The sequence below is a fragment of the Piliocolobus tephrosceles genome, chromosome 11 (assembly GCF_002776525.5).
Source record: "Piliocolobus tephrosceles isolate RC106 chromosome 11, ASM277652v3, whole genome shotgun sequence".
NCBI lineage: Eukaryota > Metazoa > Chordata > Mammalia > Primates > Cercopithecidae > Piliocolobus > Piliocolobus tephrosceles.
This window is the reverse complement of record NC_045444.1, coordinates 6959781-6983589: the sequence shown is the minus strand read 5'-3', so window position 1 is coordinate 6983589 and position 23809 is coordinate 6959781. Positions and strand designations below refer to the sequence as shown.

At 38.2% G+C, this 23809-nt stretch overlaps 1 protein-coding gene across 2 annotated transcripts in view; it reads right to left on the bottom strand.

Annotated features, from left to right (window-relative positions):
- The window catches only part of CNTNAP5 (contactin associated protein family member 5), an 872320-nt gene that overhangs the window by 9872 nt on the left and 838639 nt on the right, over positions 1–23809 (bottom strand). For both annotated transcript variants that reach the window (XM_031936548.1, XM_023225607.3), the window contains exon 22: positions 8271–8489. In XM_031936548.1, coding sequence (XP_031792408.1) covers positions 8271–8489 — 219 coding nt within the window. The remainder of the gene's footprint in view (positions 1–8270; positions 8490–23809) is intronic.

Sequence of the window (23809 nt, the reverse complement as noted above, 5' to 3'; positions counted from 1 at the left end):
ATGTGCCCTCAAATAGTGGTGAGTTGACACACCTGTGCATTACACCAGGTGCCTTCAAATAATGGTGAGTTGACACACCTGTGCATTACACCAGGTGCCCTCAAATAGTGGTGAGTTGACATGTTGCAAGGAACTCAAAAAACATGCACAAGCAAAAAGAATTTGAAGTGCACTGCTCACACCCCATGGTTCAATGGCCCTTTTTGTTTATACGCTAGTTGTAAGACAAGGGGTTGAAACAGAGGATGGTGGTATCCTGCCCACATGCCCTCACCCTGCCCCTAAGGTCCCCTGTTGCCTTGCTGGACTGTTCCTATGCATGACACCCTGCTCTGCTTCAGAGTTTTCTTCAGGTGCAAGAGGATCCCGAGTTTATTGACAGTGAAGAACAAAAGTGCTGGAGAATTAACACCTTCAGGAACAGCCCTCACTGATGAGAGAGGAATTGTACTATAGGTGCAGTACCATATATGATATAAGAAAAAGCATCAAGTTTCAGGATACACAGACCTTAATCTGAATCTTTGCTCTGTTGTTTGCTGGTCTGGTGACATACAGCAAGACCTCTTTTCAAATATGAATTTGCACATGTATTAAAGGAGAGTAGTAATGCCTATATGTGTGTATATAATGCGTGTTAAATTTTCAGTAACTGTGGCTACTACACACTCATAAGTTGCCACTATTATGATTATTGTGTCATTTATTATTATTTATAATAATATATATTACGATATTGTTTTTATGGTTGTATCATTTATCATTGGAAAATGACAACATGAGTGTTATTGTTCCCCTTTGGCTAATAAGGAAACTAGATTGAAACAATCAAATAACATGTCCAAAGTCCTACAGATCATTCATGGAAGAGGCAAAATTCACACCAAACATATACAACTACTGCACTCAGAGTCTTTCTATTACTCCTCTCTGCTGCTGGAAAAACACCACGACTGGTGATGTGTAGGCAGCAACAGAATTCAAGCCCCCATGTGACATCATTAGTCCTATCATGTGTCATTTAAACTTTCTTATCTGTCAAATGGTAAAAATAGTAGTCTTTAATTGCCTTAAAAGGTTTTGTAAGAATTATACAAGTTAATATATAAGTTTTTAGAACAGTGCCTGATACAATGTAAGTGCTCACTAAATCTTGTTTCTTATTATAATTTTGCTTACTATTATTACATACACATTTACATGTGTATAAACATGCATATCCTAGTCTTACGAGTGGGACATCAAGCTTCCTAATGAAAAAACCAAGACACGCACTTCTTCATACCACAGCACTTGCCACACGACCATGTAGAGACACACATGAAAGATGTTTGGTAAGTATTTATTGTGTCTTCGACTGAACAGAGTGTGGTGTACAGGGGTGGCCTTTTCCTAGGACTCTCGAAATTGGAGCAGAAACAAATCAACACGAGAGAGAGGCTGATGGGGTCAAATGGGAAGGGTATTGTAATTAAAGAAGGTGCTGGCCATGGGGCAGATATTCTGAACTGGTGACACTGATAAGGTGGGTCTGGTGGAAAAAACTTGGGGTTGGAACTTGACATTATTATTAATCATCTGTGTACACCTGGATGGCCTACTTACATGCATACATACATGGAGAACAACATAGATGTGTGTGTGTGTGTCTGTGTGTGTGTGTGTATCACCAATTATAACAATGGGGTGACGATGATGATAGTGGGTGTTAGAGACAGAGAGAGCAGGCAGGCAAAGAGAAGGTGGAAAATGTGAAATCAGAGGAGGCAATGAAATGGGGAGAAAGAGAGGGGAAGAGGTATGGTAAAAGACAGGTAGAAGACAGGGAGGAAAGAAAGAAGAAAGAAAGGGAGGGAGGGAGAAAGGGAGAGAGAAAATTCAAAATATTTAGTAATTAGATCTCCTGTATCACGCTGTCCACTGTGCTTGTTATTCTTGTATATCCCTGTGCTAGTCCGCCTACCTAAAATGCCTCCTGCTTCTTTATAAATACAGTCATGTGTAGCTTAATGGTGGGAATATATTCTGAAAAATGTGTCATTAGGCAGTTTTGTCATCGTGTGGAAATCATAGAGTGCGCTCACACAAACCTAGATGGTACAGTCTATGACACACCTAGACTGTATGTGTAGCTTAGACTATTGCCCCCAGGCTACAAACCTGTATAGCATGCTGCTGTACTGAATACTGTAAGCAACTATAACACATTTGTAAGTACATGTGTACCTAAGCATATCTAAACATAGAAAGGGCAGAGTAAAAATATGAGATTTAAATACATGCTACACCTGCATAGGGCACTTGTCATGAATGGAGCCTGCAGGACTGGAAGTTGCTCTGGGCGAGTCAGTGAGTGAGTGGTGAAGGTCTAGGATATTACTCTACACTAATAAAGGCTTTATAAGTACTATACACTTAGGCTACACTACATTTATTGACTTTTTTCTTTCTTCAATAATAAAGTATCTTTAGCTTACTATAACTTTTTTACTTTGTAAACTACTTATTTTTTTAACTTTTGACTTCTTTGTCATAACACTTAAAACACAAATAGCATACAACTATAAAAAAATATTTTCTTTCTTTATATCCTTTTGCTATAAGACTTTTTCTGTTTTTAAATTTATTATTATTTTTTACTTTTTAAACATTTGTTTCCTGAAAACGAAGACACAAACATACACAGTAGATTAAGCTTACATGAATTCACGACATTAACATCGCTATCTTCCACCTCCTCATGTTGTCCCACTGGAAGGTCTTCAGGGCCAACCACATGCAGGAGGTACCATCTTCTACCATATCAATGCCTTCTTCTGAGTTTTTTCCTAAAGAAAATGCTTGGGGCTTTTAATGAGGAGTAAGTTTATACCAGAGTCACCAAAATACGTGTGGATAAGGTGTTGTACTAGGACCTTATGGTTACTACAACTTCATTAGGTCATAGAAATTATTCAGCTCCATTATAATCTTAGAGGACTACCGTCTACGCAGACCATTACCTTTACATGGTACATGACTGTATTCAAATCTGGATTATCCATTATGGTTTATTAGATCATGGCCTTTTCCTGTTTTTTCTTTTCTTTCTTTATTTCTTTTTCTTTTTTTTTTTTTTGACTGAGTCTTGTTCTGTCACTTAGGCTGGAGTGCAGTGGTGCGATCTCAGCTCACTGCAACCTCTGTCTCCCCAGTTCAAGCGACTCTCCTGCCTTAGCTTCCTGAGTAGCTGGGATTACAGGCATACACTACCATGCGCAGCTAATTTTTCTGTTTTTAGTAGAGATGGGGTTTCACCATGCTGGTCAGGCTGGTCAGGCTGGTCAGGCTGGTCAGGAACCCCTGACCTTGTGATCCGCCCACCTTGGCCTCCCAAAGGGCTGGGATTATAGGCATGAGCCACCGTGCCCAGCCTCATGGCCATTTTTCCTTACTCCAACTTACAATGGTTTCTCCTTATTGAGTCTATGTACTACTTTTAAGATTATTAACCAAAGTAATAACTTTGGTTATTACTTAACATTGATTTTACAACAGATTTCCCCATTTCTAGCAAATTTTGCTAATGATACATTAATATATGTTAACCCAGTTTGTTAATGGTAACTCTCTAATATGTATTAAAGCTACAAATAAAATACTTCATATCTAGTATGATGACAGCTTCAGTAACACGACTACAAAAATTAAAAATACCATGCCTATATCCATGTTTAATGGACACCTTCTACAAAGTAACCCTTGGGGTAGTTATTCATTTATTTCAATAGTACTTCTCTCTTCACAGTGTGTCTAAATTGTCTTTAACAATTTTAGAGCTATCTTTTAGTTTTAATTCACCTCTCAAAAAAAAAAAAAAAGAATGACGCAGCTTAAATGTATCTATTTATATTGTATATATTCTATATCTATATATCTATTCTTACAGAATAGAATTTATTGTGCATTACAATTATATAGATAGACATTGAGCAACTATCTATATCTATCTCTGTGGAATATCTATGTATATATAGAGATAGAGAGAGAGAGAGCTAACATTCTGTAAGAACTCCTCATTATTGAAATACGTTGGACTTCTACACTTGCACCTAATGATTTACTTGTGACGGGTTTTCACTGATTACTAAATATGCTACACTCTACCAGAAAGTTGTACTTTAACTTACATATTTCCTTTTGTAATGGTCTTCTGTCTTCTGAACATTGCAAACCCTTCTCCCTAAGCAATTGCCACGATCATATTATTTAGAAATCTATCATTAGTTCATCTAAAAATATATTTGCTGCTTTTTCTAGGTTCCATACAACTCAAAAACTCTGTTCATATCTTTCCTTTAGCATTGCTCACACTGTATTATGATATTGTGCCCAGCATCCAATGCCGCACCCTAATTCCCTGAACCATCGCCTTCCATCATCTTTACAGATTTCTAAAAGTAGGGACTTTAAATGTTTCTTAGTTTTTGTTATCTCCACTAACTATGGAAGTTAACACGGAGTAGCTGCTTGAAAGATGTGTGATGAATGAGGTAACAGGAGAATCACAACAGTCTCACGAAAGACAATTCAAAATCGCATTTGAAGAATAAAATGGTGAAACCTAAAGCAGTAAAGGAGTGGGCAATTCATTGCTGGAAGAGTAGATAGAAATATTTAAATATCCTACTCAGATTACCAACTTGGTTAAAAAATGTATTTCTCAGTTTTTACAAAATATTGGACTGGGCACTATGGATCTCAGGCTAAAGGTCTTGGCTAAGAGTCCTGCCATATAAGAGAGTGCATGTTTCTCAATGTATTTCCCAAGATATGAAAATCCCCCTGACTTGTTTACTGCAGTAAGATGTCCCACCTTTTATCTTCCTACTAACACATCATGACCTATCATAGACCATTGCTGGGGGAATTGTGCCTGTAATAGAAAATTACCATGGCCCAGAACCCTTCCACGCCTACCACTATTTTTCTTAGTGTGTGCTTGGAGGCAAGGGGAGGGTAAAACAATACCATGGTAACCTGGGAGCTTTATCAGATATCTCAGACCTAGCCTCTTCATCACCACGACTTGCAAAACCCATACTGTATATCAATATTAGCAGCAAAATCTGAACAAAATGTATATCCTGTGGATTTAGAAAAAGCATCCTGGAAAAACCTGACAATACCTCCTCACCCCTATACAAACCACTTTAAAGCATAATCAGAATGACAACATTATTACTGTTTCTATCTATATTGACATGTTGATACATGTTGATGTCTTGGTTTTATCCCAGTGTATTAGTAATTTTGTTTTATCAGTATTTATGATGCTTTGACATCTTGGGGACCTTGCTGGCCAGGGAGACACTGCCTCTCCCAGGGCTAGCTAATTCCTGGAGATAGCAAACAACATGCCTGCAAGCATGCATTTTACACACAAGCCAATCAATCCAGAGCCCATCTCCCCCACTAACTCATTTATTTAACTCACACTCACCAACCCAGTATTTCTCTTGCCTGAAATAACCCAAGGCCAAGTATTAAATAACTGGAAACTACCCTTGTAGCACAGATACTGTCCAAATTATTCAAACTATCCAATTCTAACTGGCTCAAGCTTGCCTACCTGGTTCACCCCATTCCTTCCCATGGAAGCTGCAACACAGCCACTCCACCACCCTTTCCCCTTTCTCTTTCTGCCTCCTGACCAACCCTAGCACTCCTCCATGTGGCTCTGCATGGTATAATGTATCCCCTTTCTCGAGAACTGTAAGAAACAAACTTTTCTTTCAAAGGCTGTCATCTCATGCCTGTCACCTTATCATACCTGATTAAAACAAAATCCCAGATACGTTTTCAGACACCCAAAATGACAGTGACTAAGAAAAGATAAAAAAGGCACTTAGAGAGTGGTGAAGCCTAGATGCGTGGATGATGGTGCTGTGGGTTTTTTCTACTTTCAAAAAAGGCTGATTTAATTTATTTTGGTTACATATTCAGAAACAGGTTTCAAGTTTTAATATTCTGAGGAACCTCTCTACTCTTTTCCATAATGGCTGTACCAAGTTGCCTTCCCACCAGTAGTGTACAAGGGCTCCGTTTTCTGCACTTCCTCTCCGACATATGTTGTTCTTGTCTTTTTGATACTAGCCATCATATTATCAGCTGTGAAGTGACATCTCATTGTGGTTTTGATTTGCATTTCCCTGATGATCAGTGATGTTAAGCACCTTTTCAGGTACCTGTTGGACGTTTGTATGTCTTTTGTGGGGGGAAAAAAAGCCTATTCATATCCTTTGCCTGTTTTTTAAGTGTTTTTCTTTTATCTTTTTTCTTGCTATGGAGTTATATTAATTCTTTTTATGCTTCGGATACTAACCCTTCATCAGTCATATAGTTTAAAAACTTTTTTTTCCAATTCTGTAGATTGTCTTTTCATTTTGTGTATTGTGTCCTTTGCTGTACGGAAGTTTTTTAGTTTTATGCAGTCCCATTTTTTTTATTTTTGCTCTTGTTGATCCTACTTTTGGTGCCATGTAAAAATATATATATATTTTCAAGGCCAATGTTAAGGAGATTTTTCCTTATGTTCTTTTCCTGGAATTTACAGTCTCAGGTCTTATATTTAAGGTTTTAATCCATTTCAAGTTAATTTTCATATGGTGTAAGATAAAGGTCCAATTCTATTCTTTTGCATGTGGATATTCGATTTTCCCAGCACAATTTATTGAATAAGCAACATTTTCCAAATTATGTATTTTTGGAAATCTTGCCAAAGATTAGTTGATTAAATAAGCCTGGGTTTATTTCTGGCTTTTTTTTTCCGTTCTATTGGTCTATGTGTTTGTTTTATGCCAGTATTATGCTTTTTTGACTACTACAGCTTTGCAATATAGTTTGAAATCAGAGAGTGTGATGACTGCAGCTTCCTGCACTAGTGTTTACTGCAGTATTATTCACAATAGCCAAGATATGGAAACAACCTGTCTCTTAATACTTAAATGATTAAAGATATTGTGGCATATACACACGCAACTGGAAATTATTCAGGATTAAAAAAGATCATGCCATTTGTGACAATACAGAATAACCTAGAGGACGTTATGCCAATTTGAAATAAACAAGACACAGAAAGACAAATACTATATGATATAACTTATATGTGGAATCTAAAAAAGTCAAACTCATAGAAACAGAACGGTGGTTGGCAGGGGCTGGCGTGTGGAGGAAATGGAGAGTTGTTGGTTAAAGAGTACAAGCTTTCAGTCAGAAGATGATAAATATGGGGGATTTTTTTTTTTTTTTTGAAACAGAGTCTCGCTCTATCCCCCAGGCTGGAGTGCAGTTGCACGATCTTGGGGCACTGCAACCTCTGCCTCCTGGGTTCAAGTGATTCTCATTCCTCAGCCTCCCAAGTAGCTGGAATTACAGGTGCCCGCCACCATGGCCAGCTAATTTTTGTATTTTTAGTAAAGATGGGGTTTCGCCATGTTGGCCAGACTGGTCTCGAACTCTTAACCTCAGGTGATCCACCTGCCTTAGCCTCCCAAAGTGCTGCAATTACAGGCATGAGCCACCACACTAGGCCCAAATTTTGGTGAATTAATGTACAGCATGATGACCGCAGTTATTCATACCGTGTTGTGTACTTGACGTTTGCTAAAATAGTAAACCTTATTAAGTGTCCTCATCAGATGTGCATACACATACACACACACACACAAAGGGTAACTATGTGCAGTGATAAGTGTGATTAATTTAATTGTGATAGCAATTACACAATGCACATGTTTATCAGATTATTACATTTTACGCTTTGAAAATATATAATTTGTATTTGTCAATTATTTCTTAATAAAGCTAAAAAAGGTTTTTTTACATTCACTATGAATTATCATCTTAGTTGGAGAATCAGCTTGCTGCCTCCCATTCTCTGAATACCTCAATTCTCAGAGCAGTATCCAGTTCAACAGTAGTGACTATGTATACAAACACACACACACACACACACACACACACACACACACAATGCATTATATACATGCATAATAAGCAAAGTACACAACTATGCATTTAGTTCTAATTACTCATCATATTAAAAATAAAACTACATCAGTTATATATAAAAATCACCCATGAAATATCAGTCATAACTTTTAACCATCTGTAATTATACAAGGTAAAAATTGAGTCACATTAGCCAACCCTTTCATCTGGAAGCTTCTTGAAGACACCAAAAGTAGTGCCAGTGACAGAAGCTCTCTTGTGCGTGCTCTTGAATATACCTGATGAAGAATGCACCGTGGTCACTGCATTCACATCTGAGTCCACCATGAAGTCGCAGCTGGATTCCGTCAAGGTCCCATGGACGGTCACAGGCGCGACGGTGGCGTGGCGCAGGGCAGCTTTCAGTGGTGCTATGTGGTTGTACAGGACGGAGGACATGCATCCAGCAAAACCCAAGGCGTTTGCTTTAGCAACTTCAGAATCCAAACCAAGATTCTCTGCAATGTAAAAGACAATCAGAAGTCCTTTACTTTTTTTTTTTTCTCAAGTTATGCTGGGTCCTCTTTGAGTAGTATCTAAAATTACAGAAATTACCTCGTTATTCTTTGAGTAAAGAAAACCGTCCCCTATCCCTCTTTATCTCCTTTCCCCAGCTCCACTCCCAACGCAAGCATCAATATGTCAGCCACATTTCATAGAAAACTGTCAGGGCCATCTCTGCTTTGAGATAAAAAATATTCCAAACTTCTTTATTTTCATTCATGTATTTTATGAACTGCAACAAAGACAATAAATCTGTTCTGTACTTTAGGTGTTTTATAAAATTTATATCACTATCCCCATCATCATTTATCTTTGGATGCTGGTGATTAGTGCAAGTACCCTACGATGTTCATTACAACACTTCACTTAAAAATGTAGCAAGAGAAAAAAGAATAAAGAGGTAGAGACATCAGAAGTCAACATTGTCCTTCCAAAGATTTATGGTGTAAATTATTTTAAGTCACCTGTGTAGACTGACCTTCTATTCAAGATTTTCACCTGCTTGGTTCTGTCCGTGGAACTGATTGGTGTGCATGGGTTTTTTATGACAGCATTCAACTTTGTAAAGTATCTTTGAGACTTTATAAAAGATGAACGTGCAGTAATTTGGAATTCACAGCAAGATCAAATGTCTCATTTTCTTCAAGATTTGTGGTAAGATTACTCAGTATTCTATTTCTTTTTGTTAAAAGAGTCATTTGAACAAACTGCTATGATGCAATTATATAAAACTGCAAAGCATAATGAGCCATTTTTTTCCTAAGGTGTAACAGTCTTAACATACCGAGATGGTTTGAATGGTTATTTATTAAGATAATTTGTTTGTTTTCTGAAAGATGGTAGGGACTCTCTCATCTACCAGTGTAGATTATAATTTTATTTTGATTCATAAATGGTCAAAGAGACTCCCTTGATTTGTAAGCATGCATTATGTTGGCAGCATTAAGAGATGTGATAAGGATATGGAAGAAAATGAGAAATTAACCTCCCTTAATAATGCCTTTTCTAAGTTTTGCTCTAATTTTACTCTCCTTCATCAACACCCATGTAAACTTAACCAAGTCATCATCTCTGTCTTTTTTACATAAAGAATGAAATCGTGTGTTAATGTTATGTGGCTGCTATGACAAATTGCCACAAACTGAAATGACTTTAAACAGCTTAAAACCCAAGTGTGCGATCTTGCAGTTCTGTGCGTTTGAAGTCTGCCATAGATCTCATTGGGTTAAAAATCAAGTATCAGCAAGGCTGCGTTAATTCTAGAGGCTCTGGAGGAATATTACATTTCCTTGCCTTTTCTGGCTTCTAGAAACCACCCACATCCCAGGGCTTCTGTAGACTTCTTCTCTATTTCAAGTCAAGAAATGTTACATTTCTCTGTGTCTTTCTTCCATACTCACTTCAACCTATAATTCTCTTCTATCTCCTTCTTTCACTTTTAAGGACGGACCCTTTTGATTACACTGGGTTCATCCTGATAATACAGGATTGTTTTCCTATTTCAAATACAGCTGATAAGCAACATTAATTACTTTTGCAACTTTACTTCCTGTTTGACATATCGCCTAATGTATTCTTGGGTTCTGAAGATTATAACACAGACATCTTTGTGCACTAGAATTCTTTGTTTTTTTTTTTTTTTGAGACGGAGTCTCCCTGTGTCTCCCAGACTGGAGTGCAGTGGCGCGATCTCAGCTCACTGCAAGCTCTGCCTCCCGGGTTCACGCCAATCTCCTGCCTCAGCCTCCCGAGTAGCTGGGACTACAGGCGCCCGCCACCACGTCCGGCTAATTTTTTGTATTTTTAGTAGAGACGGGGTTTCACTGTGTTAGTCAGGATGGTCTCGATCTCCTGACCTCGTGATCCACCCACCTCAGCCTCCCAAAGGGCTGGGATTACAGGCGTGAGCCACCACGCCTGGCCTGTGCACTATAATTCTATCTACAACTTCAGGTCTGAGATTTTGTGAAAACTTTCCCAAATATGATAATGAAAATCCAATAATAAAGTGAAGTGTCACTTCTTCAAATATAAAAGAACTCTGAGATGTATGAGAAAACTTCTGTCTTCCAAATATTCAAGTATCTCATACAGCGCTGATATTATTTGTTACTTATTCATGAAAGGATCACATACGTTTGTTTGTTATCATGAGCGTTAAAAGACTGTATTCCACATAAAGCATCTCACAAAAAGCTTTAATGGGCTAGATGGTTTTTACTGGTGGCACCAGAACTCAGTGTATCCAGATACAATTCAGAATATACATTAGCTACAGATTGGTAGTTAGCAAGAGGTAGAGTTAAAGATCAGAAATATTTAGAGGAAGAGGCAGAAGACAAGGGAAGAGGAGCATAAAGTGTCATGAGGTTTTTGCATTGTAGGATTTCAGAACATGGAAAGTGACAAGTCATTGTAGTTCCGCCTGAAGGATCTAAGTCAACATTGCCAGCTCTCATTCCCAGGACTCAATGGGAAAGAAGCCTTCATAGTGTCAAGGATCTTGGAGGACATCACTATAGTGACTGTCATGACACACTCCAGATGTAAGAATAGGCACAAAGATAAGTTGGGGGAAATGCCAGCAAATGACATTCTCTCCTTGAATGAAGAGATGTTTTAAATAAAGCCCTATCTCTAGGGAAGTGTGCTTCTTCCAAATGTATTATAAGGACAGAAACCTTGAGGTGTTTCTGAAAAGAAATGCAAAGAATAAGAATCCCTGATAGAAGAAAATATTCTCCGCATGAAGCTCAAGATCATGATTTCTCAGATTCTTACACAGATGGAGAGGAAACAAACAAAAATAAGACAAAAGTTAGAAAGGTTCTAAATGATTTTAGTTTCTTATAATAGTGTTAGCTAATATGTAGTATGCTATAATAATTTGCTAAAAACAATAATTTTAAAGCTGCAAAATACTCAACATTCACCACTCACTGAGTAGCTACATGCAACTGCAATAATTGTTGTCGAAGAATTATTTTTATTGCCCTCAAAAGTTATTGTAGATATGTGTTCTCAACCTTCAAAAGTTACAGATGAAGTAACTGGGACTCGAAGAATTTCAAAGATGTACTGAAGATCACGTAGCAGGGTTGAGATTTAAACCCAAGTCTTTATGATTTTAAATGCCAAATTGTATCTAAGCAATGCAGCCTCCAAAAAAAAAAAAAAAAAACCCTCCAAAATGTCTCTTGTATAGAGTAAAATAATTTTACAGAATTTATCTTTAAAAATGGGTTGCAAAATCTAAGGAAAGCACAAGTTATTTTGGTTAAATACCTCACAGAATTCACTGAACTCTGTGTTATATTAAAGACAAATGTATTTCCTAATTCATTTTTCTGTTTTTAGGTTAAAATTACATTAGATTCATATGGAGTTAGATGAGGGGGCTGTTTTATGTGCTGTGCTAGAGAATGGATGTTGAAGACAAACTTAATAGTGAATATGGCTCCTCAAAGGCTGACAAAATGGGAATGCAAGCAAAGGCGACATCACTGAAAAATGCTGGTGTTCCCTGTTTCGCTTTTCCCAAGATTTTCTCCTAACATAAAAATCTTATCCAAAAAAAGAATTACAATGTTCAAAAGTCCTGTCACTGCCTCAAGAAACCAAAGGTATCTTGGAAAGAAAAAGCAATAGCATATCCAAATGTCTTATTTGAAATTGACTTAGTTTCTCTTACTCAATACATTTTAAATATTATCAAAATATGGTTCTTGATTCTCTTTTGACTTAGCCCCGTGCCCTCCAAGGGTGATACCAGCATGAGCTGCTGATAGGTACAGATTGGAAATTAGGCCGACCTAAGTTGATGAATCATGAACTTGCACATATGATATCTGTTTCTACATTTCTTCAATTTTATCCACTATGAAATAGGGATAATAGTACCTACCACATGAACTGTGTCAGAAACAAATACAATAATATAAGTTGAATTTATAACTCAATGACCATTAATACATCTTTGCTGATTTATGTATTTATTTGTTTTTTGTATATATTTATATTGTACAAGATGATGTTTTGATATATGCATACATTGTAGAATGGCTAAGTCAAGCTGTTTAATGTAACGTGGGGGTTTACCTTACATATCATTTTTGTGTGTTGTGAAAAAAACTTGAAACCTACTCTCAGCAATTTTCAAATATATAATACATTGTTCTTAACTGCAGTCGCCATGATGTACAATAGGTCCCTTGAACTTATTCTCCAGAACTTATTTTCCAGTTTAACTAAATATTCATCCTTTGACTAACATCACGCCATAATAAAAGCATACTGTTAGGAGGAGGAGGCAGGGGGAGGGATAGTTGGCATTAATAGTAAAATCTTTTACTTCTCCTACTATTCATCAGTTCCAAACTCTGTTGCCTGGCTTCAGTGCCCCTCAACATGCCCAATTATTGCTGCATTTAGAACTATGGTGTAGACACTAATATGCTTGCTGTGGAAATCTACTACATTTCCACTTACTACTGATTCATGATTGAACAAATGTAGCACTCAAATTTTGAATGACTTAGTTAATTCATTTTAAACTAACTTTTTTGGTACTTAAAATTTGGCTTTCTACATTATTTTGCAAACACCTTTATTTCTTGTAAGTAAAGCTATACTCCTCTATTAAATCTAGTAGACCTGTGATGCCCGAGAAACTAGCATAGAGCCAATTGTAGCCTCAGAATGCACAATACTTTACACATTCGCAATTGTTTGACAGGAAGAAGAGTGATGGAATGAATCCAGGCTAGTTTTGTGCAGGCAGGTTTGTGTGTGTATGTGTGTGTGTGTGTGTGTGTTTTATATGAAAGAAAGACGAAAAGATCAGCAATTTGCTAAAAACAGACATTGCTCTAGATTGTAACATGACATTTTCTATGTGTGAAAAGTTACTTATGACACTTGAATCCTGAAGTGTAACAATGCAAAGCTGTACAGACCCATACAACAGGGGGCTAATAAGAGTAAAATGTTGTATTAAGATAAAATATAAATAAGTGGAATAATGTTAATGGAAGGTATAAGAAGTATACACAAGTAAAACTTTTTCCCTCTGGAGTTCATTGTGGCTTTCAGGTAAGGGACAAATGGCTTGAAAACTTAACTACAAGGAGGACCCAAAGTCCAATAAATAAATAAATCTTTCAGTCCTGAAAGAGGATTGTCAAATTTGGTTAAACACACACACACACACACACACACACACACACACACACACATCACACTTGGCATTTGCTTACTACTTTTGTGTTTATCTTGGTACGCTCATTTGTATGTACTATGTAAATATTTTTCTTTATAAAGTGAGAAAGTGAGATAATTATACACAACTTCCAGTTTGGAAAGACAAGACACATAAGGTCGAGTAATTGTTTAAAGTAAATTAACCAGTCCATGGCCAATTCCGGTCTGAAACCTAGGTTTCATGGCCATATCTCCCCTTTTTTTTTTTCTATTATGCTATGCTTGACACTTTTCTGTAGGTATGGATTGTTGATAAGCTAAACACAATTTTATTTCTCTAGCCTGACTTAACAGTCATTCACTCCCTAACACCCAGTCTCCCACCTACACATCCAACCTGTGTATGATCTGAACTAACTTGCTCAGACATGATTCTCTCTGCCTGGAAGACTGTTCTGTCACTTGATGACCTGGATAACTTCTGTACCTGCTTTGCAAAACATACATCTAACGACTGGCCACCTAGATAGCCACAGCTCCATGTTGAATATGGGACTTACAGTGACTAGTAAACGTGTTCTTCCTATCTCTGTGAACTTTCAATGATTTTGGAGGATGAATTTAGCAGACCAGCAACAATTTCAGGCAATAAATCTTACACTAGAGGGAGATCATTACGTCCATGGGAACATAAAAGAGACCCCTGGCAAATCTAGGGTAACAGTGATCAAATTGAGAATGCAAAACGACTTTCAGGAAAATGTATTAACATGTATATTGATGGATCTCTACTCATTCAGAGGGTGTGGTCGGGGATGGTGTGCAAAAATCTGCAATTTAAAGAACACATTCTCAGGTAATTATGATATAGATGGTTCATGGAACGCATTTTGGGAAACACTGATTTTAGAAAGATTGCTTAGAATAAATGCGTTTAAATAAAGGCTTAAATGATGAATAGAAGATGGTTACATGTTTCAGAAACAAAACAAAACCTTTACAAAGTAAAGAGGGAAGTAATGTGTCACATTTAAGACACTGAAAAATGAAGTTAACTCTGTCTGAAATAAGGCAAAAGATGACACTGAAGAGATACGTACAAGTCACAGTGAGTTAAAGAACTTCAATATTCCTGGCCAGGTATGGTGGCTCATGCCTGTAATCCGAGCATTTTGGGAGGCCAAGGCATGCGGATCACCTGAAGTCAGGAGTTCGAGACCAGCCTGGACAACATAGTGAAATCCCGTCTCTACTAAAAATACAGAAATTAGCTGGGTGTGGTGGCAGACACCCGTAATCCCAGCTACTCATGAGGCTGAGGGAGGAGACTCACTTGAACCTAGAAGGTGGAGGTTGCAGTGAGCTGAGATGGGGTCACTGCACTCCAGCATGGGCGACAAGAGCAAAACTCTGTCTCAAAACAAACCAAAAAAAAACAGAACTTCCGTATTCCTAAGACATTTTGCATAATTCTATTAGGCTGCCTTTGCTTTGCCATTTTGTCTGTCCTCCCCACTTTGCTTTCAGAAAGGCTGTCCTTTTCAAGACTTCATTCACATCAACTAGAACACAGTGCCCAATACAGAGTAAGTGTCAAGCCAATGTCAGGAACATAAATTAGTGAATGAAAAAATAAATATATCTTAATATCAACAATAATGGCACCTAATCAATGATATTCCTCTGTGTGTGTGTGTGTGCATTTCAAACTTCTTCATCCTTGACCTTGATAAACATATAGTTTCTTTACTTTTATATTTACATCCACAGCATGTTATCCAGAACTCTTTTTTTGATGAAGCAAGCCAAGTTCTGATTAGAACTTCATTAATATTTCTTACGACTCTGCCAGGAGTGCACAGGGAATATTTCCTTCCATTATTCTCAACATCTTGATACCTAAAACCAAATGAACTGTTGATATGGAACCTGAATGGCAACGCTAGCCTGGTTGCCACACATCACGATGTCTGCTCTGTTTACAGTGACCCCACAAGCTTTACAAGGCGGGGCCTGTGCACCGACTCTTCACATCGTCCACTGGCCTTCCCCCAAGCATTGCATGACAGGTTCCTTTTTTTCAGGTGCTAGACTGAAAGTCCTTTCCTCACAGAGGACTTCCTCGGGCACCTTCCTAAGGAGCACTCCTCCCTCCTCCCACTGTCTGATTCTCTACCACTAAAAACAGTTGATTTTCCTTCTGATTCTTTCACTAACTTCATAATTGCATGTGTGTCCCTGTGTGTGGTTATTGAGTCTTCCTTTATGTACCACTCTAGATCATCAGTTTCATGAAGAAAGCGTTCCTGTTTTGCTTATAACTAACAACCTATTTCTCTATTTTTTTGAAATAGGGTCTTGCTCTGTCACCCAGGCTGGAATGAAATGGTAAGATCATGGTTCACTGCAGCCTCATCCTCCCAGGTTCAAGCGCTGCTCCCACCTCAGCCTCCCCAGTGGCAGGGACTACAGGCACATGCCACCGCACCTGGCTACTTTTTAAAATTTGTTGTGGAGAAGAGGTCTCACTATGTTACCAAGTTGGTCTCAAAATCCTGGGCTCAAGCAATCCTTCCACCTCAGACTTCTAAAGTGCTGGGATTACAAATGTCAGCCACCATACCTGGCGCTACTTCTTAGCAAAGCACCTTGGACACAGAAGTTGGGAAATAAATGTTTTTGAAAGATCAAATGGGTCCACATTGCATAAGGTCTGGCACTTCACAGGTCTTCCATGAGTCTTCTTATATAAAAATGCACACATACTGACAGATAAAAGGATGAAGAAATAGATAGATAGATGATAGATGGATATCAATGATACAAGAAGTAAAAAAAAAAAAAAAAAAAAAAAAAAAACATAACCAAGTCAATTCAGTAAACAAACCTTCTACCACTTGAGGATTCATTATTTCAACCGAAGAGCTAATTACCTGGCTAAATTAATGTTTCACTTTTTAATTGGGTTGCTTGATAACATGCATTATGTAAAGTCCCCAGATGGATGTAAGACAGTGAGTGCTGAATCAGTAAAACCTTAGCTATATATCCAAGTTAAAAACTCCTAGGGATTATACTCCTCATGCCAATTCTTCTTATTTTTATATAAAAATCACTTTGTTGGCATTAAGACTGGGACTTGAAGGCCAGGTACGGTGGTTCACTCCTATAATCCCAGCACTTTGGGAAGCCAAGGCAAGAGGATTGCTTGATCCTGCGGGTTCAAAACCAGCTCTGGAAAAATGGCTAGACTCATCTCTATAAAGAATTTAAAAATTAGGCAGGTGTGGTGGTGTGTTTCTGTAGTCCCAATTGCTCAGTTGGCTGAGGCAGGAGGATCATTTGAACCTCGGAGATCGAGGCTGCAGTGAGCCATGGTCAGGACATTGCATTCCCACCTCGGTGACAGAGCAAGATTTTGTCTTAAAAAAAAAAAAAGAAAAAAAAAAAACGGGATTTGCAAGTTGATAGAAAATCTCATTTCTTTGGGACTGAAAGAACAAAAATAATTCCTCCTAGGTTGTTCATTATTTACTTGATGTGGAGTCAGAATAAATGACGCACGTGTACTGGTTTACACCTATGTTATTTACTTTATTAAAGGAAATGAGCAAAACAAGGGTACTGCATATTCCAAGAGAGATTTTGTTTTTAAAAAAGCTTAAAATTAACCATAGAAATACATCCTAGGATATATTTATTATATATTATTAAGGATAAATATATCCTTAACTTTGGTGAAGTTAAGAATGCCAAAAAAATGTAAAAGTGATATTCGGCATCTTCAGTGACTATCTCCTTTTTATTGCAGATGTAAGCATATTGCAAATTTTATTTGTTAAAAGTCTTTCTAAAACAAGTAACAGAAAATCCAACCTATAGGGATCTATCTAAACAATACTGGGGTTACTTATCTCACATACCAAGGTATGGAGAGGAAAGGAAATCTCTGTAGAGAACATTAGGGCTCCCCCTCTGTGGGGCGCTTTCATTTTATTCTCAGGCTGGAATAGGGTGAGTATGCAGTTCCAGGCATTACATTCAGACGCAACAATGTCCGGCAGCAAAAACAGACAAACAAACAAACCAAGTGTGTCTGTCTCATCCTGTGTCTCTATTTAAAAATAGCCGGGCGCGGTGGCTCAAGCCTGTAATCTCAGCACTTTGGGAGGCCGAGGCGGGCGGATCACAAGGTCAGGAGATCAAGACCATCCTGGCTAACACGGTGAAACGCTGTCTCTACTAAAAACTACAAAAACCTAGCCGGACGAGGTGGCGGCGCCTGTAGTCCCAGCTACCCGGGAGGCTGAGGCAGGAGAATGGCGTGAACCCGGGAGGCGGAGCTTGCAGTGAGCTGAGATCTGGCCACTGCACTCCAGCCTGGGCGACAGAGCAAGACTCCGTCTCAAAAAAAAAAAAAAAAAAAAAAAAAAAAAAAAAAAAAAAAAAAAAAATGGAATGTCCTGACTCAGAATCTGAAACGCTGGGTCACCTTGCAAGATTTCTCTAATTGGCCAGATTGTGTCACAGTTTATGCCTCCACCAATCGCTGGCAAAGGAAATGAACCATAGTCCTTTGCTCAGACCAGCAGTGTTCAAACTTTTTGGTCTCAAGATTCCTTTCGACTCTAAAAATCCTAAAGAGGTTTGGGATATCTGTGTTTTATTATCTATCAGTGTCAACTTTGTCCTGAATGAAAACTGAGGGAATTTGAAAACAAGAGCCCACAGCACACATTCCATCAGCTATCCCAGGGATAGCATCATCAGGTACGGCATAGCCTCTGAAAAACTCCTCTATGTATATGTAAGAGAATGAGCGTGAAAAAGGCAAATAATGTCTATTATAAAAATAAAGACAGTTTAGATCTAATGGATTCCTTAAAAGGATCTCAAAATTATGACCCCTAACTTGAGAATCACTGGATCACATTGTTAGAAGGAATCTTCAGGGATGTCAGATGGAACAACCTTCTCAGTAGCATATGGCTTCAGCGAAGAGCGTGAATAGTTGCACGGAATTGGAATTCTGTTGGTAAAGGAAAGGGAGTCAAAATGGATGTGGGTAGGTCACCAACAGTCAGTTACACACATGTAAGCCAATCTTTGAAAACCAAGTGAGAGTTTTTTTTTTTTTTTGAGACGGAGTCTCGCTCTGTTGCCCAGGCTGGAGTGCACTGGTGCGATCTCGGCTCACTGCAAGCTCCACCTCCTGGGTTCACGACATTCTCCTGCCTCAGCCTCCCCAGTAGTTGGGACTACAGGCACCCGCCACCAAGTCCAGCTAATTCTTTTTGTATTTTTTGTATTTTTTTTTTTTTTTTAGTAGAGACAGGGTTTCACTGTGTTAGCCAGGATGGTCTTTATCTCCTGACCTTGTGATCTGCCCGCGTCTGCCTCCCAAAGTGCTGGGATTACAGGCGTGAGACACCGTGCCCGGTCAAGTGAGATTTTTTAACACATATGTAGTAAAACACATATGATATATGTGTTTAAAATGTGGTCATTTTTGATGAGTTATATCTAACTGCTATACATATTCTGATGTCTAATACATATATGTAATTTTATCATATACATTTTTCTGAAATACACTTTTTACAATTTAAAAGTCAATTATTTCTGATGAGTCACATACTGGCCTCTATAAAGATCCAGAGAGTCTAAGTTGAATGACTTAAATTTGACTGTTATCAATTTGTAAAAGTGGAACTATTCTCTGGGGACTGCAGTCCAGCTGCCCCCCGCGAAAAAAAAATGGTCCCACAGTTGACCATTATATACAGCATCCAGTGCTGCTTGCCTTTTTGTGCTTTATAGTGGCAAGTCTCCTGCATTCTGATGCTAACCTGTAACAGTTTGTCTCACACTACCAGGCAATATTACATTGCACTGAGGATGCCCTTTGTAGTTATTGCTCCATAATAATACTAGGAGACACTAATTATGGAGCTTCTACCAGGTTAAGTGAACCATCATGCAGAGAAATGGCACACAGTAGCATCAGGACTTGGAAAGACAACGCACTGCTTTGACGACAAATTTTAAAGGTCATGGAACTACCACAGTTCTTATTAACATCGCTTTACTCAGTTTCAGCTTGTGTAGTCAGTCTTACCATCCTGCTGGACTGAATAAAATGAAGACTGTCTGCATAACATTTCTCACAAATGGATCTCTAATGTGCATTAAATTCTGCTTTAAGGGCCTGATGACATTGGACCATCTTCTGTGTTACTCTGCCCATTTTAAAGACAAAGAAATGGAAACAAAAGGGGTTAAATAATGTGCCCAAAATAGCAGCCAGCAAGTGGTAGAGCTGAGATTTGAACCCAGCCCCTGTGTACCGAATCCCAGCCTGTAGGATGGTACACTGGCTTCCTTTTGCAATTGTTAATGCTCCCAGTGAATGAATCTTTAAATTCTCTTCTATATACTTTTCTCATAATTGAGTAATCATTTCCCCCCCAAACTTACTAACCACCTTCAGCAAAGTTTGCCCATCCCAGAGAGTCAAACACCCTTCCTTCCTAATGAACTTGTTAACTGACTGGCAACCTAATGAGGTAATAATGAGTGATGACTGCTTACTGTGCTCTTCTTCAAGATGGCATATTTATATTTTAAAAGTCTCCAGCGCCTTCATACAAAGAAAAAACCCATTTCTGGGATTTCTGTACAGGAGGCATTTTGGAACTAGTGTGTTTTGTAGCCCGCTTCAAGTCACACCACAAATTCAATTCAGTAAATACGAATTGAGGTCGAACTGAGCACAAAACATTGGATATTGTGTCTGCATAAAGACTGCCTGCTTAGCTCTTCAAGCAAGCATGCCACAATTACAGCATAGCACTCACCAGTAGGGTTTGGCCCAGTCCAGAAGCCTCCTCCTGCAGAAAACTTCCCGCCCAGCTCAGTTTAAAGAGAATGGTCCCTTCGCTGCATCCTACAGAATTCTTTATCCAGAGCTCTTGCCTCAGAACTCATGTTATACTTTTCTTGTTTTGTCTCTTGAATTTTTTTCTCTGCTACATGATGAGGTGGCTGCCAGTATAATGGATCTCAAAGAGCTCAAACTGATTTCAGTGACCCAAATGTGAGCAAATATAAATTCATCCATTGACTTTTCTGTAGGGCAAGGAAACCCTAAGGGATTGTCCAGCTCACAGAGTCATCAGTTCTTGGAAATTTATATCATTGTCCTTCTAGTACAGCTGTTCATTTTGCTATAATGGTAGCATTTCCTTCCTAGTTTCTCCATCTGATTCCAGAAAGTACGAAAACATAAATCATCCTCATAAGATAAATTTACATTTGACTGCATATATCAAGAAGTAAAGAGTGGCTCAAATAAAGTCAGAGTTTAGTTCATTTGTGGTTCATGAGAAGTCTGATATTAGGCAGTCCAAGGTTGGTATCTTGTTTCTAGATCATCAGAGGCCCAGAATTCTTTCTAGATTTATACTCCCCTCTCCGTAGACTGTAGCCTTAGACAGCCTTAATGACTTTAGAAGCTCTAGCCATTACTCCTATATTCCAGGGAGAAGAAAGCAGGGAGGGTGAAGGGCACATATTTGTGAAGTTGGGACATTTGGAAAACCCTAGTGACTTCTGCTTGTAGCACATGGTCCAGGACAATGTCACATGGCCATTCTTAACTCAAGGGAGGCTAGGAAATGTACTATTTCTAACTGGGAATATTATTCCCTCATAAACAAAAACAACAAACCACGAACACCATTGTGTTTTATTAAGAAAAAGAGAGTGAATATTGAATGTTGGATAGGCTGTTAATAGTCCCTGCCTCAACTGTCTTCTAACAAATAAACTTTCTTCTTCTCTAAACCTGCCATCAACTAAATATGTACACAGTTTCCCCTTTAGAACAGGTTTTTATCACCAATGAATCAGACTTCCAGGGTTCAACATTAACATTGTATCCTTGGACAGATTACATGATATCTTTTGGGCTCAGTTTCCTTATCTATCAAATGGGGATGAATATAGTGCCTGCATATAGTAGATCAAAAAGGACAGTAATCGTCATCATCATCATGCCCTTCACCGAGAGATGGGGTCTATTTCCCTTCCTCTTGAATCTGAGCTGATTTGTGACTGCTTTCTCCACTAGAACACACTGAAAATCATTCCCTGCCAGTTCTGAGACTAGCTTTCAAGAGGGCTGGTAATTTCTGCCTACTAGAGAGACTTGTGTGGAGAGGTCCTAAGACTAAATGGAGAATGAAAGGCTAGCTGAGCTCAGCCTTCCAGATATCCCCATCAAGGCACCCAGCATGTGAGCAAATTCATTTAGATCCTCCAGACTATCCCAGCCACTAGCCAAATATCACCAAGCCACTGAGATTTAATCAATGTCACAAGTAGCTGAAGAACTCTAGTAGGCTCTGCCCAACTTTCTAACCCACAAAATGATGAGATATTGTAAAATGGATACTGATTTAAGCTACTAAATTATGAGGTGGTTTAATACGCCACACACAATAGATACTCAGAATTCTACCACATACTTTTTTTGTGTGAGCATTAAATGTAATAATGAAGGTAAAGCTCTTTTTAGCTCATTGCCTGGCACATGCTAAATACACAGCACTGTTTAGTTTATACATTATGTTCTAAGATCTACCATGTCTGTCTGTAGAAGGAGACTCCCCACCTGTGTAGGACTCTATACACTTACCAGCTCACAACTTAAGGCTGGTCTAATTAGTCTTTCAGCTGGCATTTTACTTTGATTCAGCTATTTTTACTACTCCTTCAAACTTCCTGCACTAATGTATTGTCTAAGATCAGAAGATCTGTGAAATGGGGTTTATGCCATATATGCCTTTTATTTAAGGCTACATCATATAGTGGAATAAATATATTGTTGGCATCAAGCAAATCTGTCTTTGTATAGCAGGTCAGCCAATTGACAAATGGATGGTGACTCTTATAGGTTAAATTTGCTCTGAAGCAGATACCAAGGCAGGCATTAGAGTGCAAGTAGTTCATTTGAGAAATGATGAAAGCACTGACAGGGTGGTGGGCAGAGATAAGGAGGGGAAGGAAACATTAAGGAGACCAACCAGCCAATGAGGAACACAATCAGACTTATCCCTATGGATGGTGAGGGACCTATGATATTAATGCATCAGCTCACATTATAATTGACTGAAGATAATTCCCAGGAGGAAGCAAAACCTGGGCACTTCTGGGTTGCCATATAGATAGGGAAAACAAGCTTCTATAACCAGAGAAAGATTTTAGCGACATTTCAGGTATGGAGGTTGTAACTGAGCTGGCATTGAAGTGGTAAAGGCAGGGGCTATGACAGAGCAGCAACAGCACATACTAGAGAAAGCTTGGACAAACTGAACATTGATTTTCTCACCTCTCAAATCAGGATAAAAACAATAAATCTAAAGAGTTACTCTCCTGAAATCTATGTATATTATTTCTAATACTCCCAAAGTTCTACCCTTACAGAATTTACAGATATAAGTCAATAAAGTTGGAGAAATAGCTGGGGTGAAATAAATACCAGTTGAATAAAACTCAGTAATTCTTCAAAAAAATGACAGTATATGACTGTCTTTGAAATATTTATTCCCATCATACTAGCACATATAACAGTGGTGATAATACTGTTTTGGTTTAAATCACTCAAATACTTTAATAAAAACAAAAAAAAAATTACTGATCCAGAGGACAAACCTTATGTGAAATGATAATAAAAACCAAAAGGACTTGCCAGTATTTTCACTATTTTTATCATAATAATTACTGGCATTAGCACTAACAGATAAGAAGTGTATTTGCATTTTAGTTTAATCAATAAACACCAGCTATATCATAAAGGAGCACTTGAGTGAATGCCTACAAAAATACTTTATGCTAAAATCAAAAGCATAATATTTAGAAAAGAGTTGAGAAAAGAGCTCTCAAGGAAAAGACAAGGAAAATGCTATATTTAAAAACTCTATCTCACTCCATATTCAATAAATGGCACTGGGATAGCTGACTATCCATATGTAGAAGAATGAAACTGGACCCCTACTTTTCACAATATACAAGA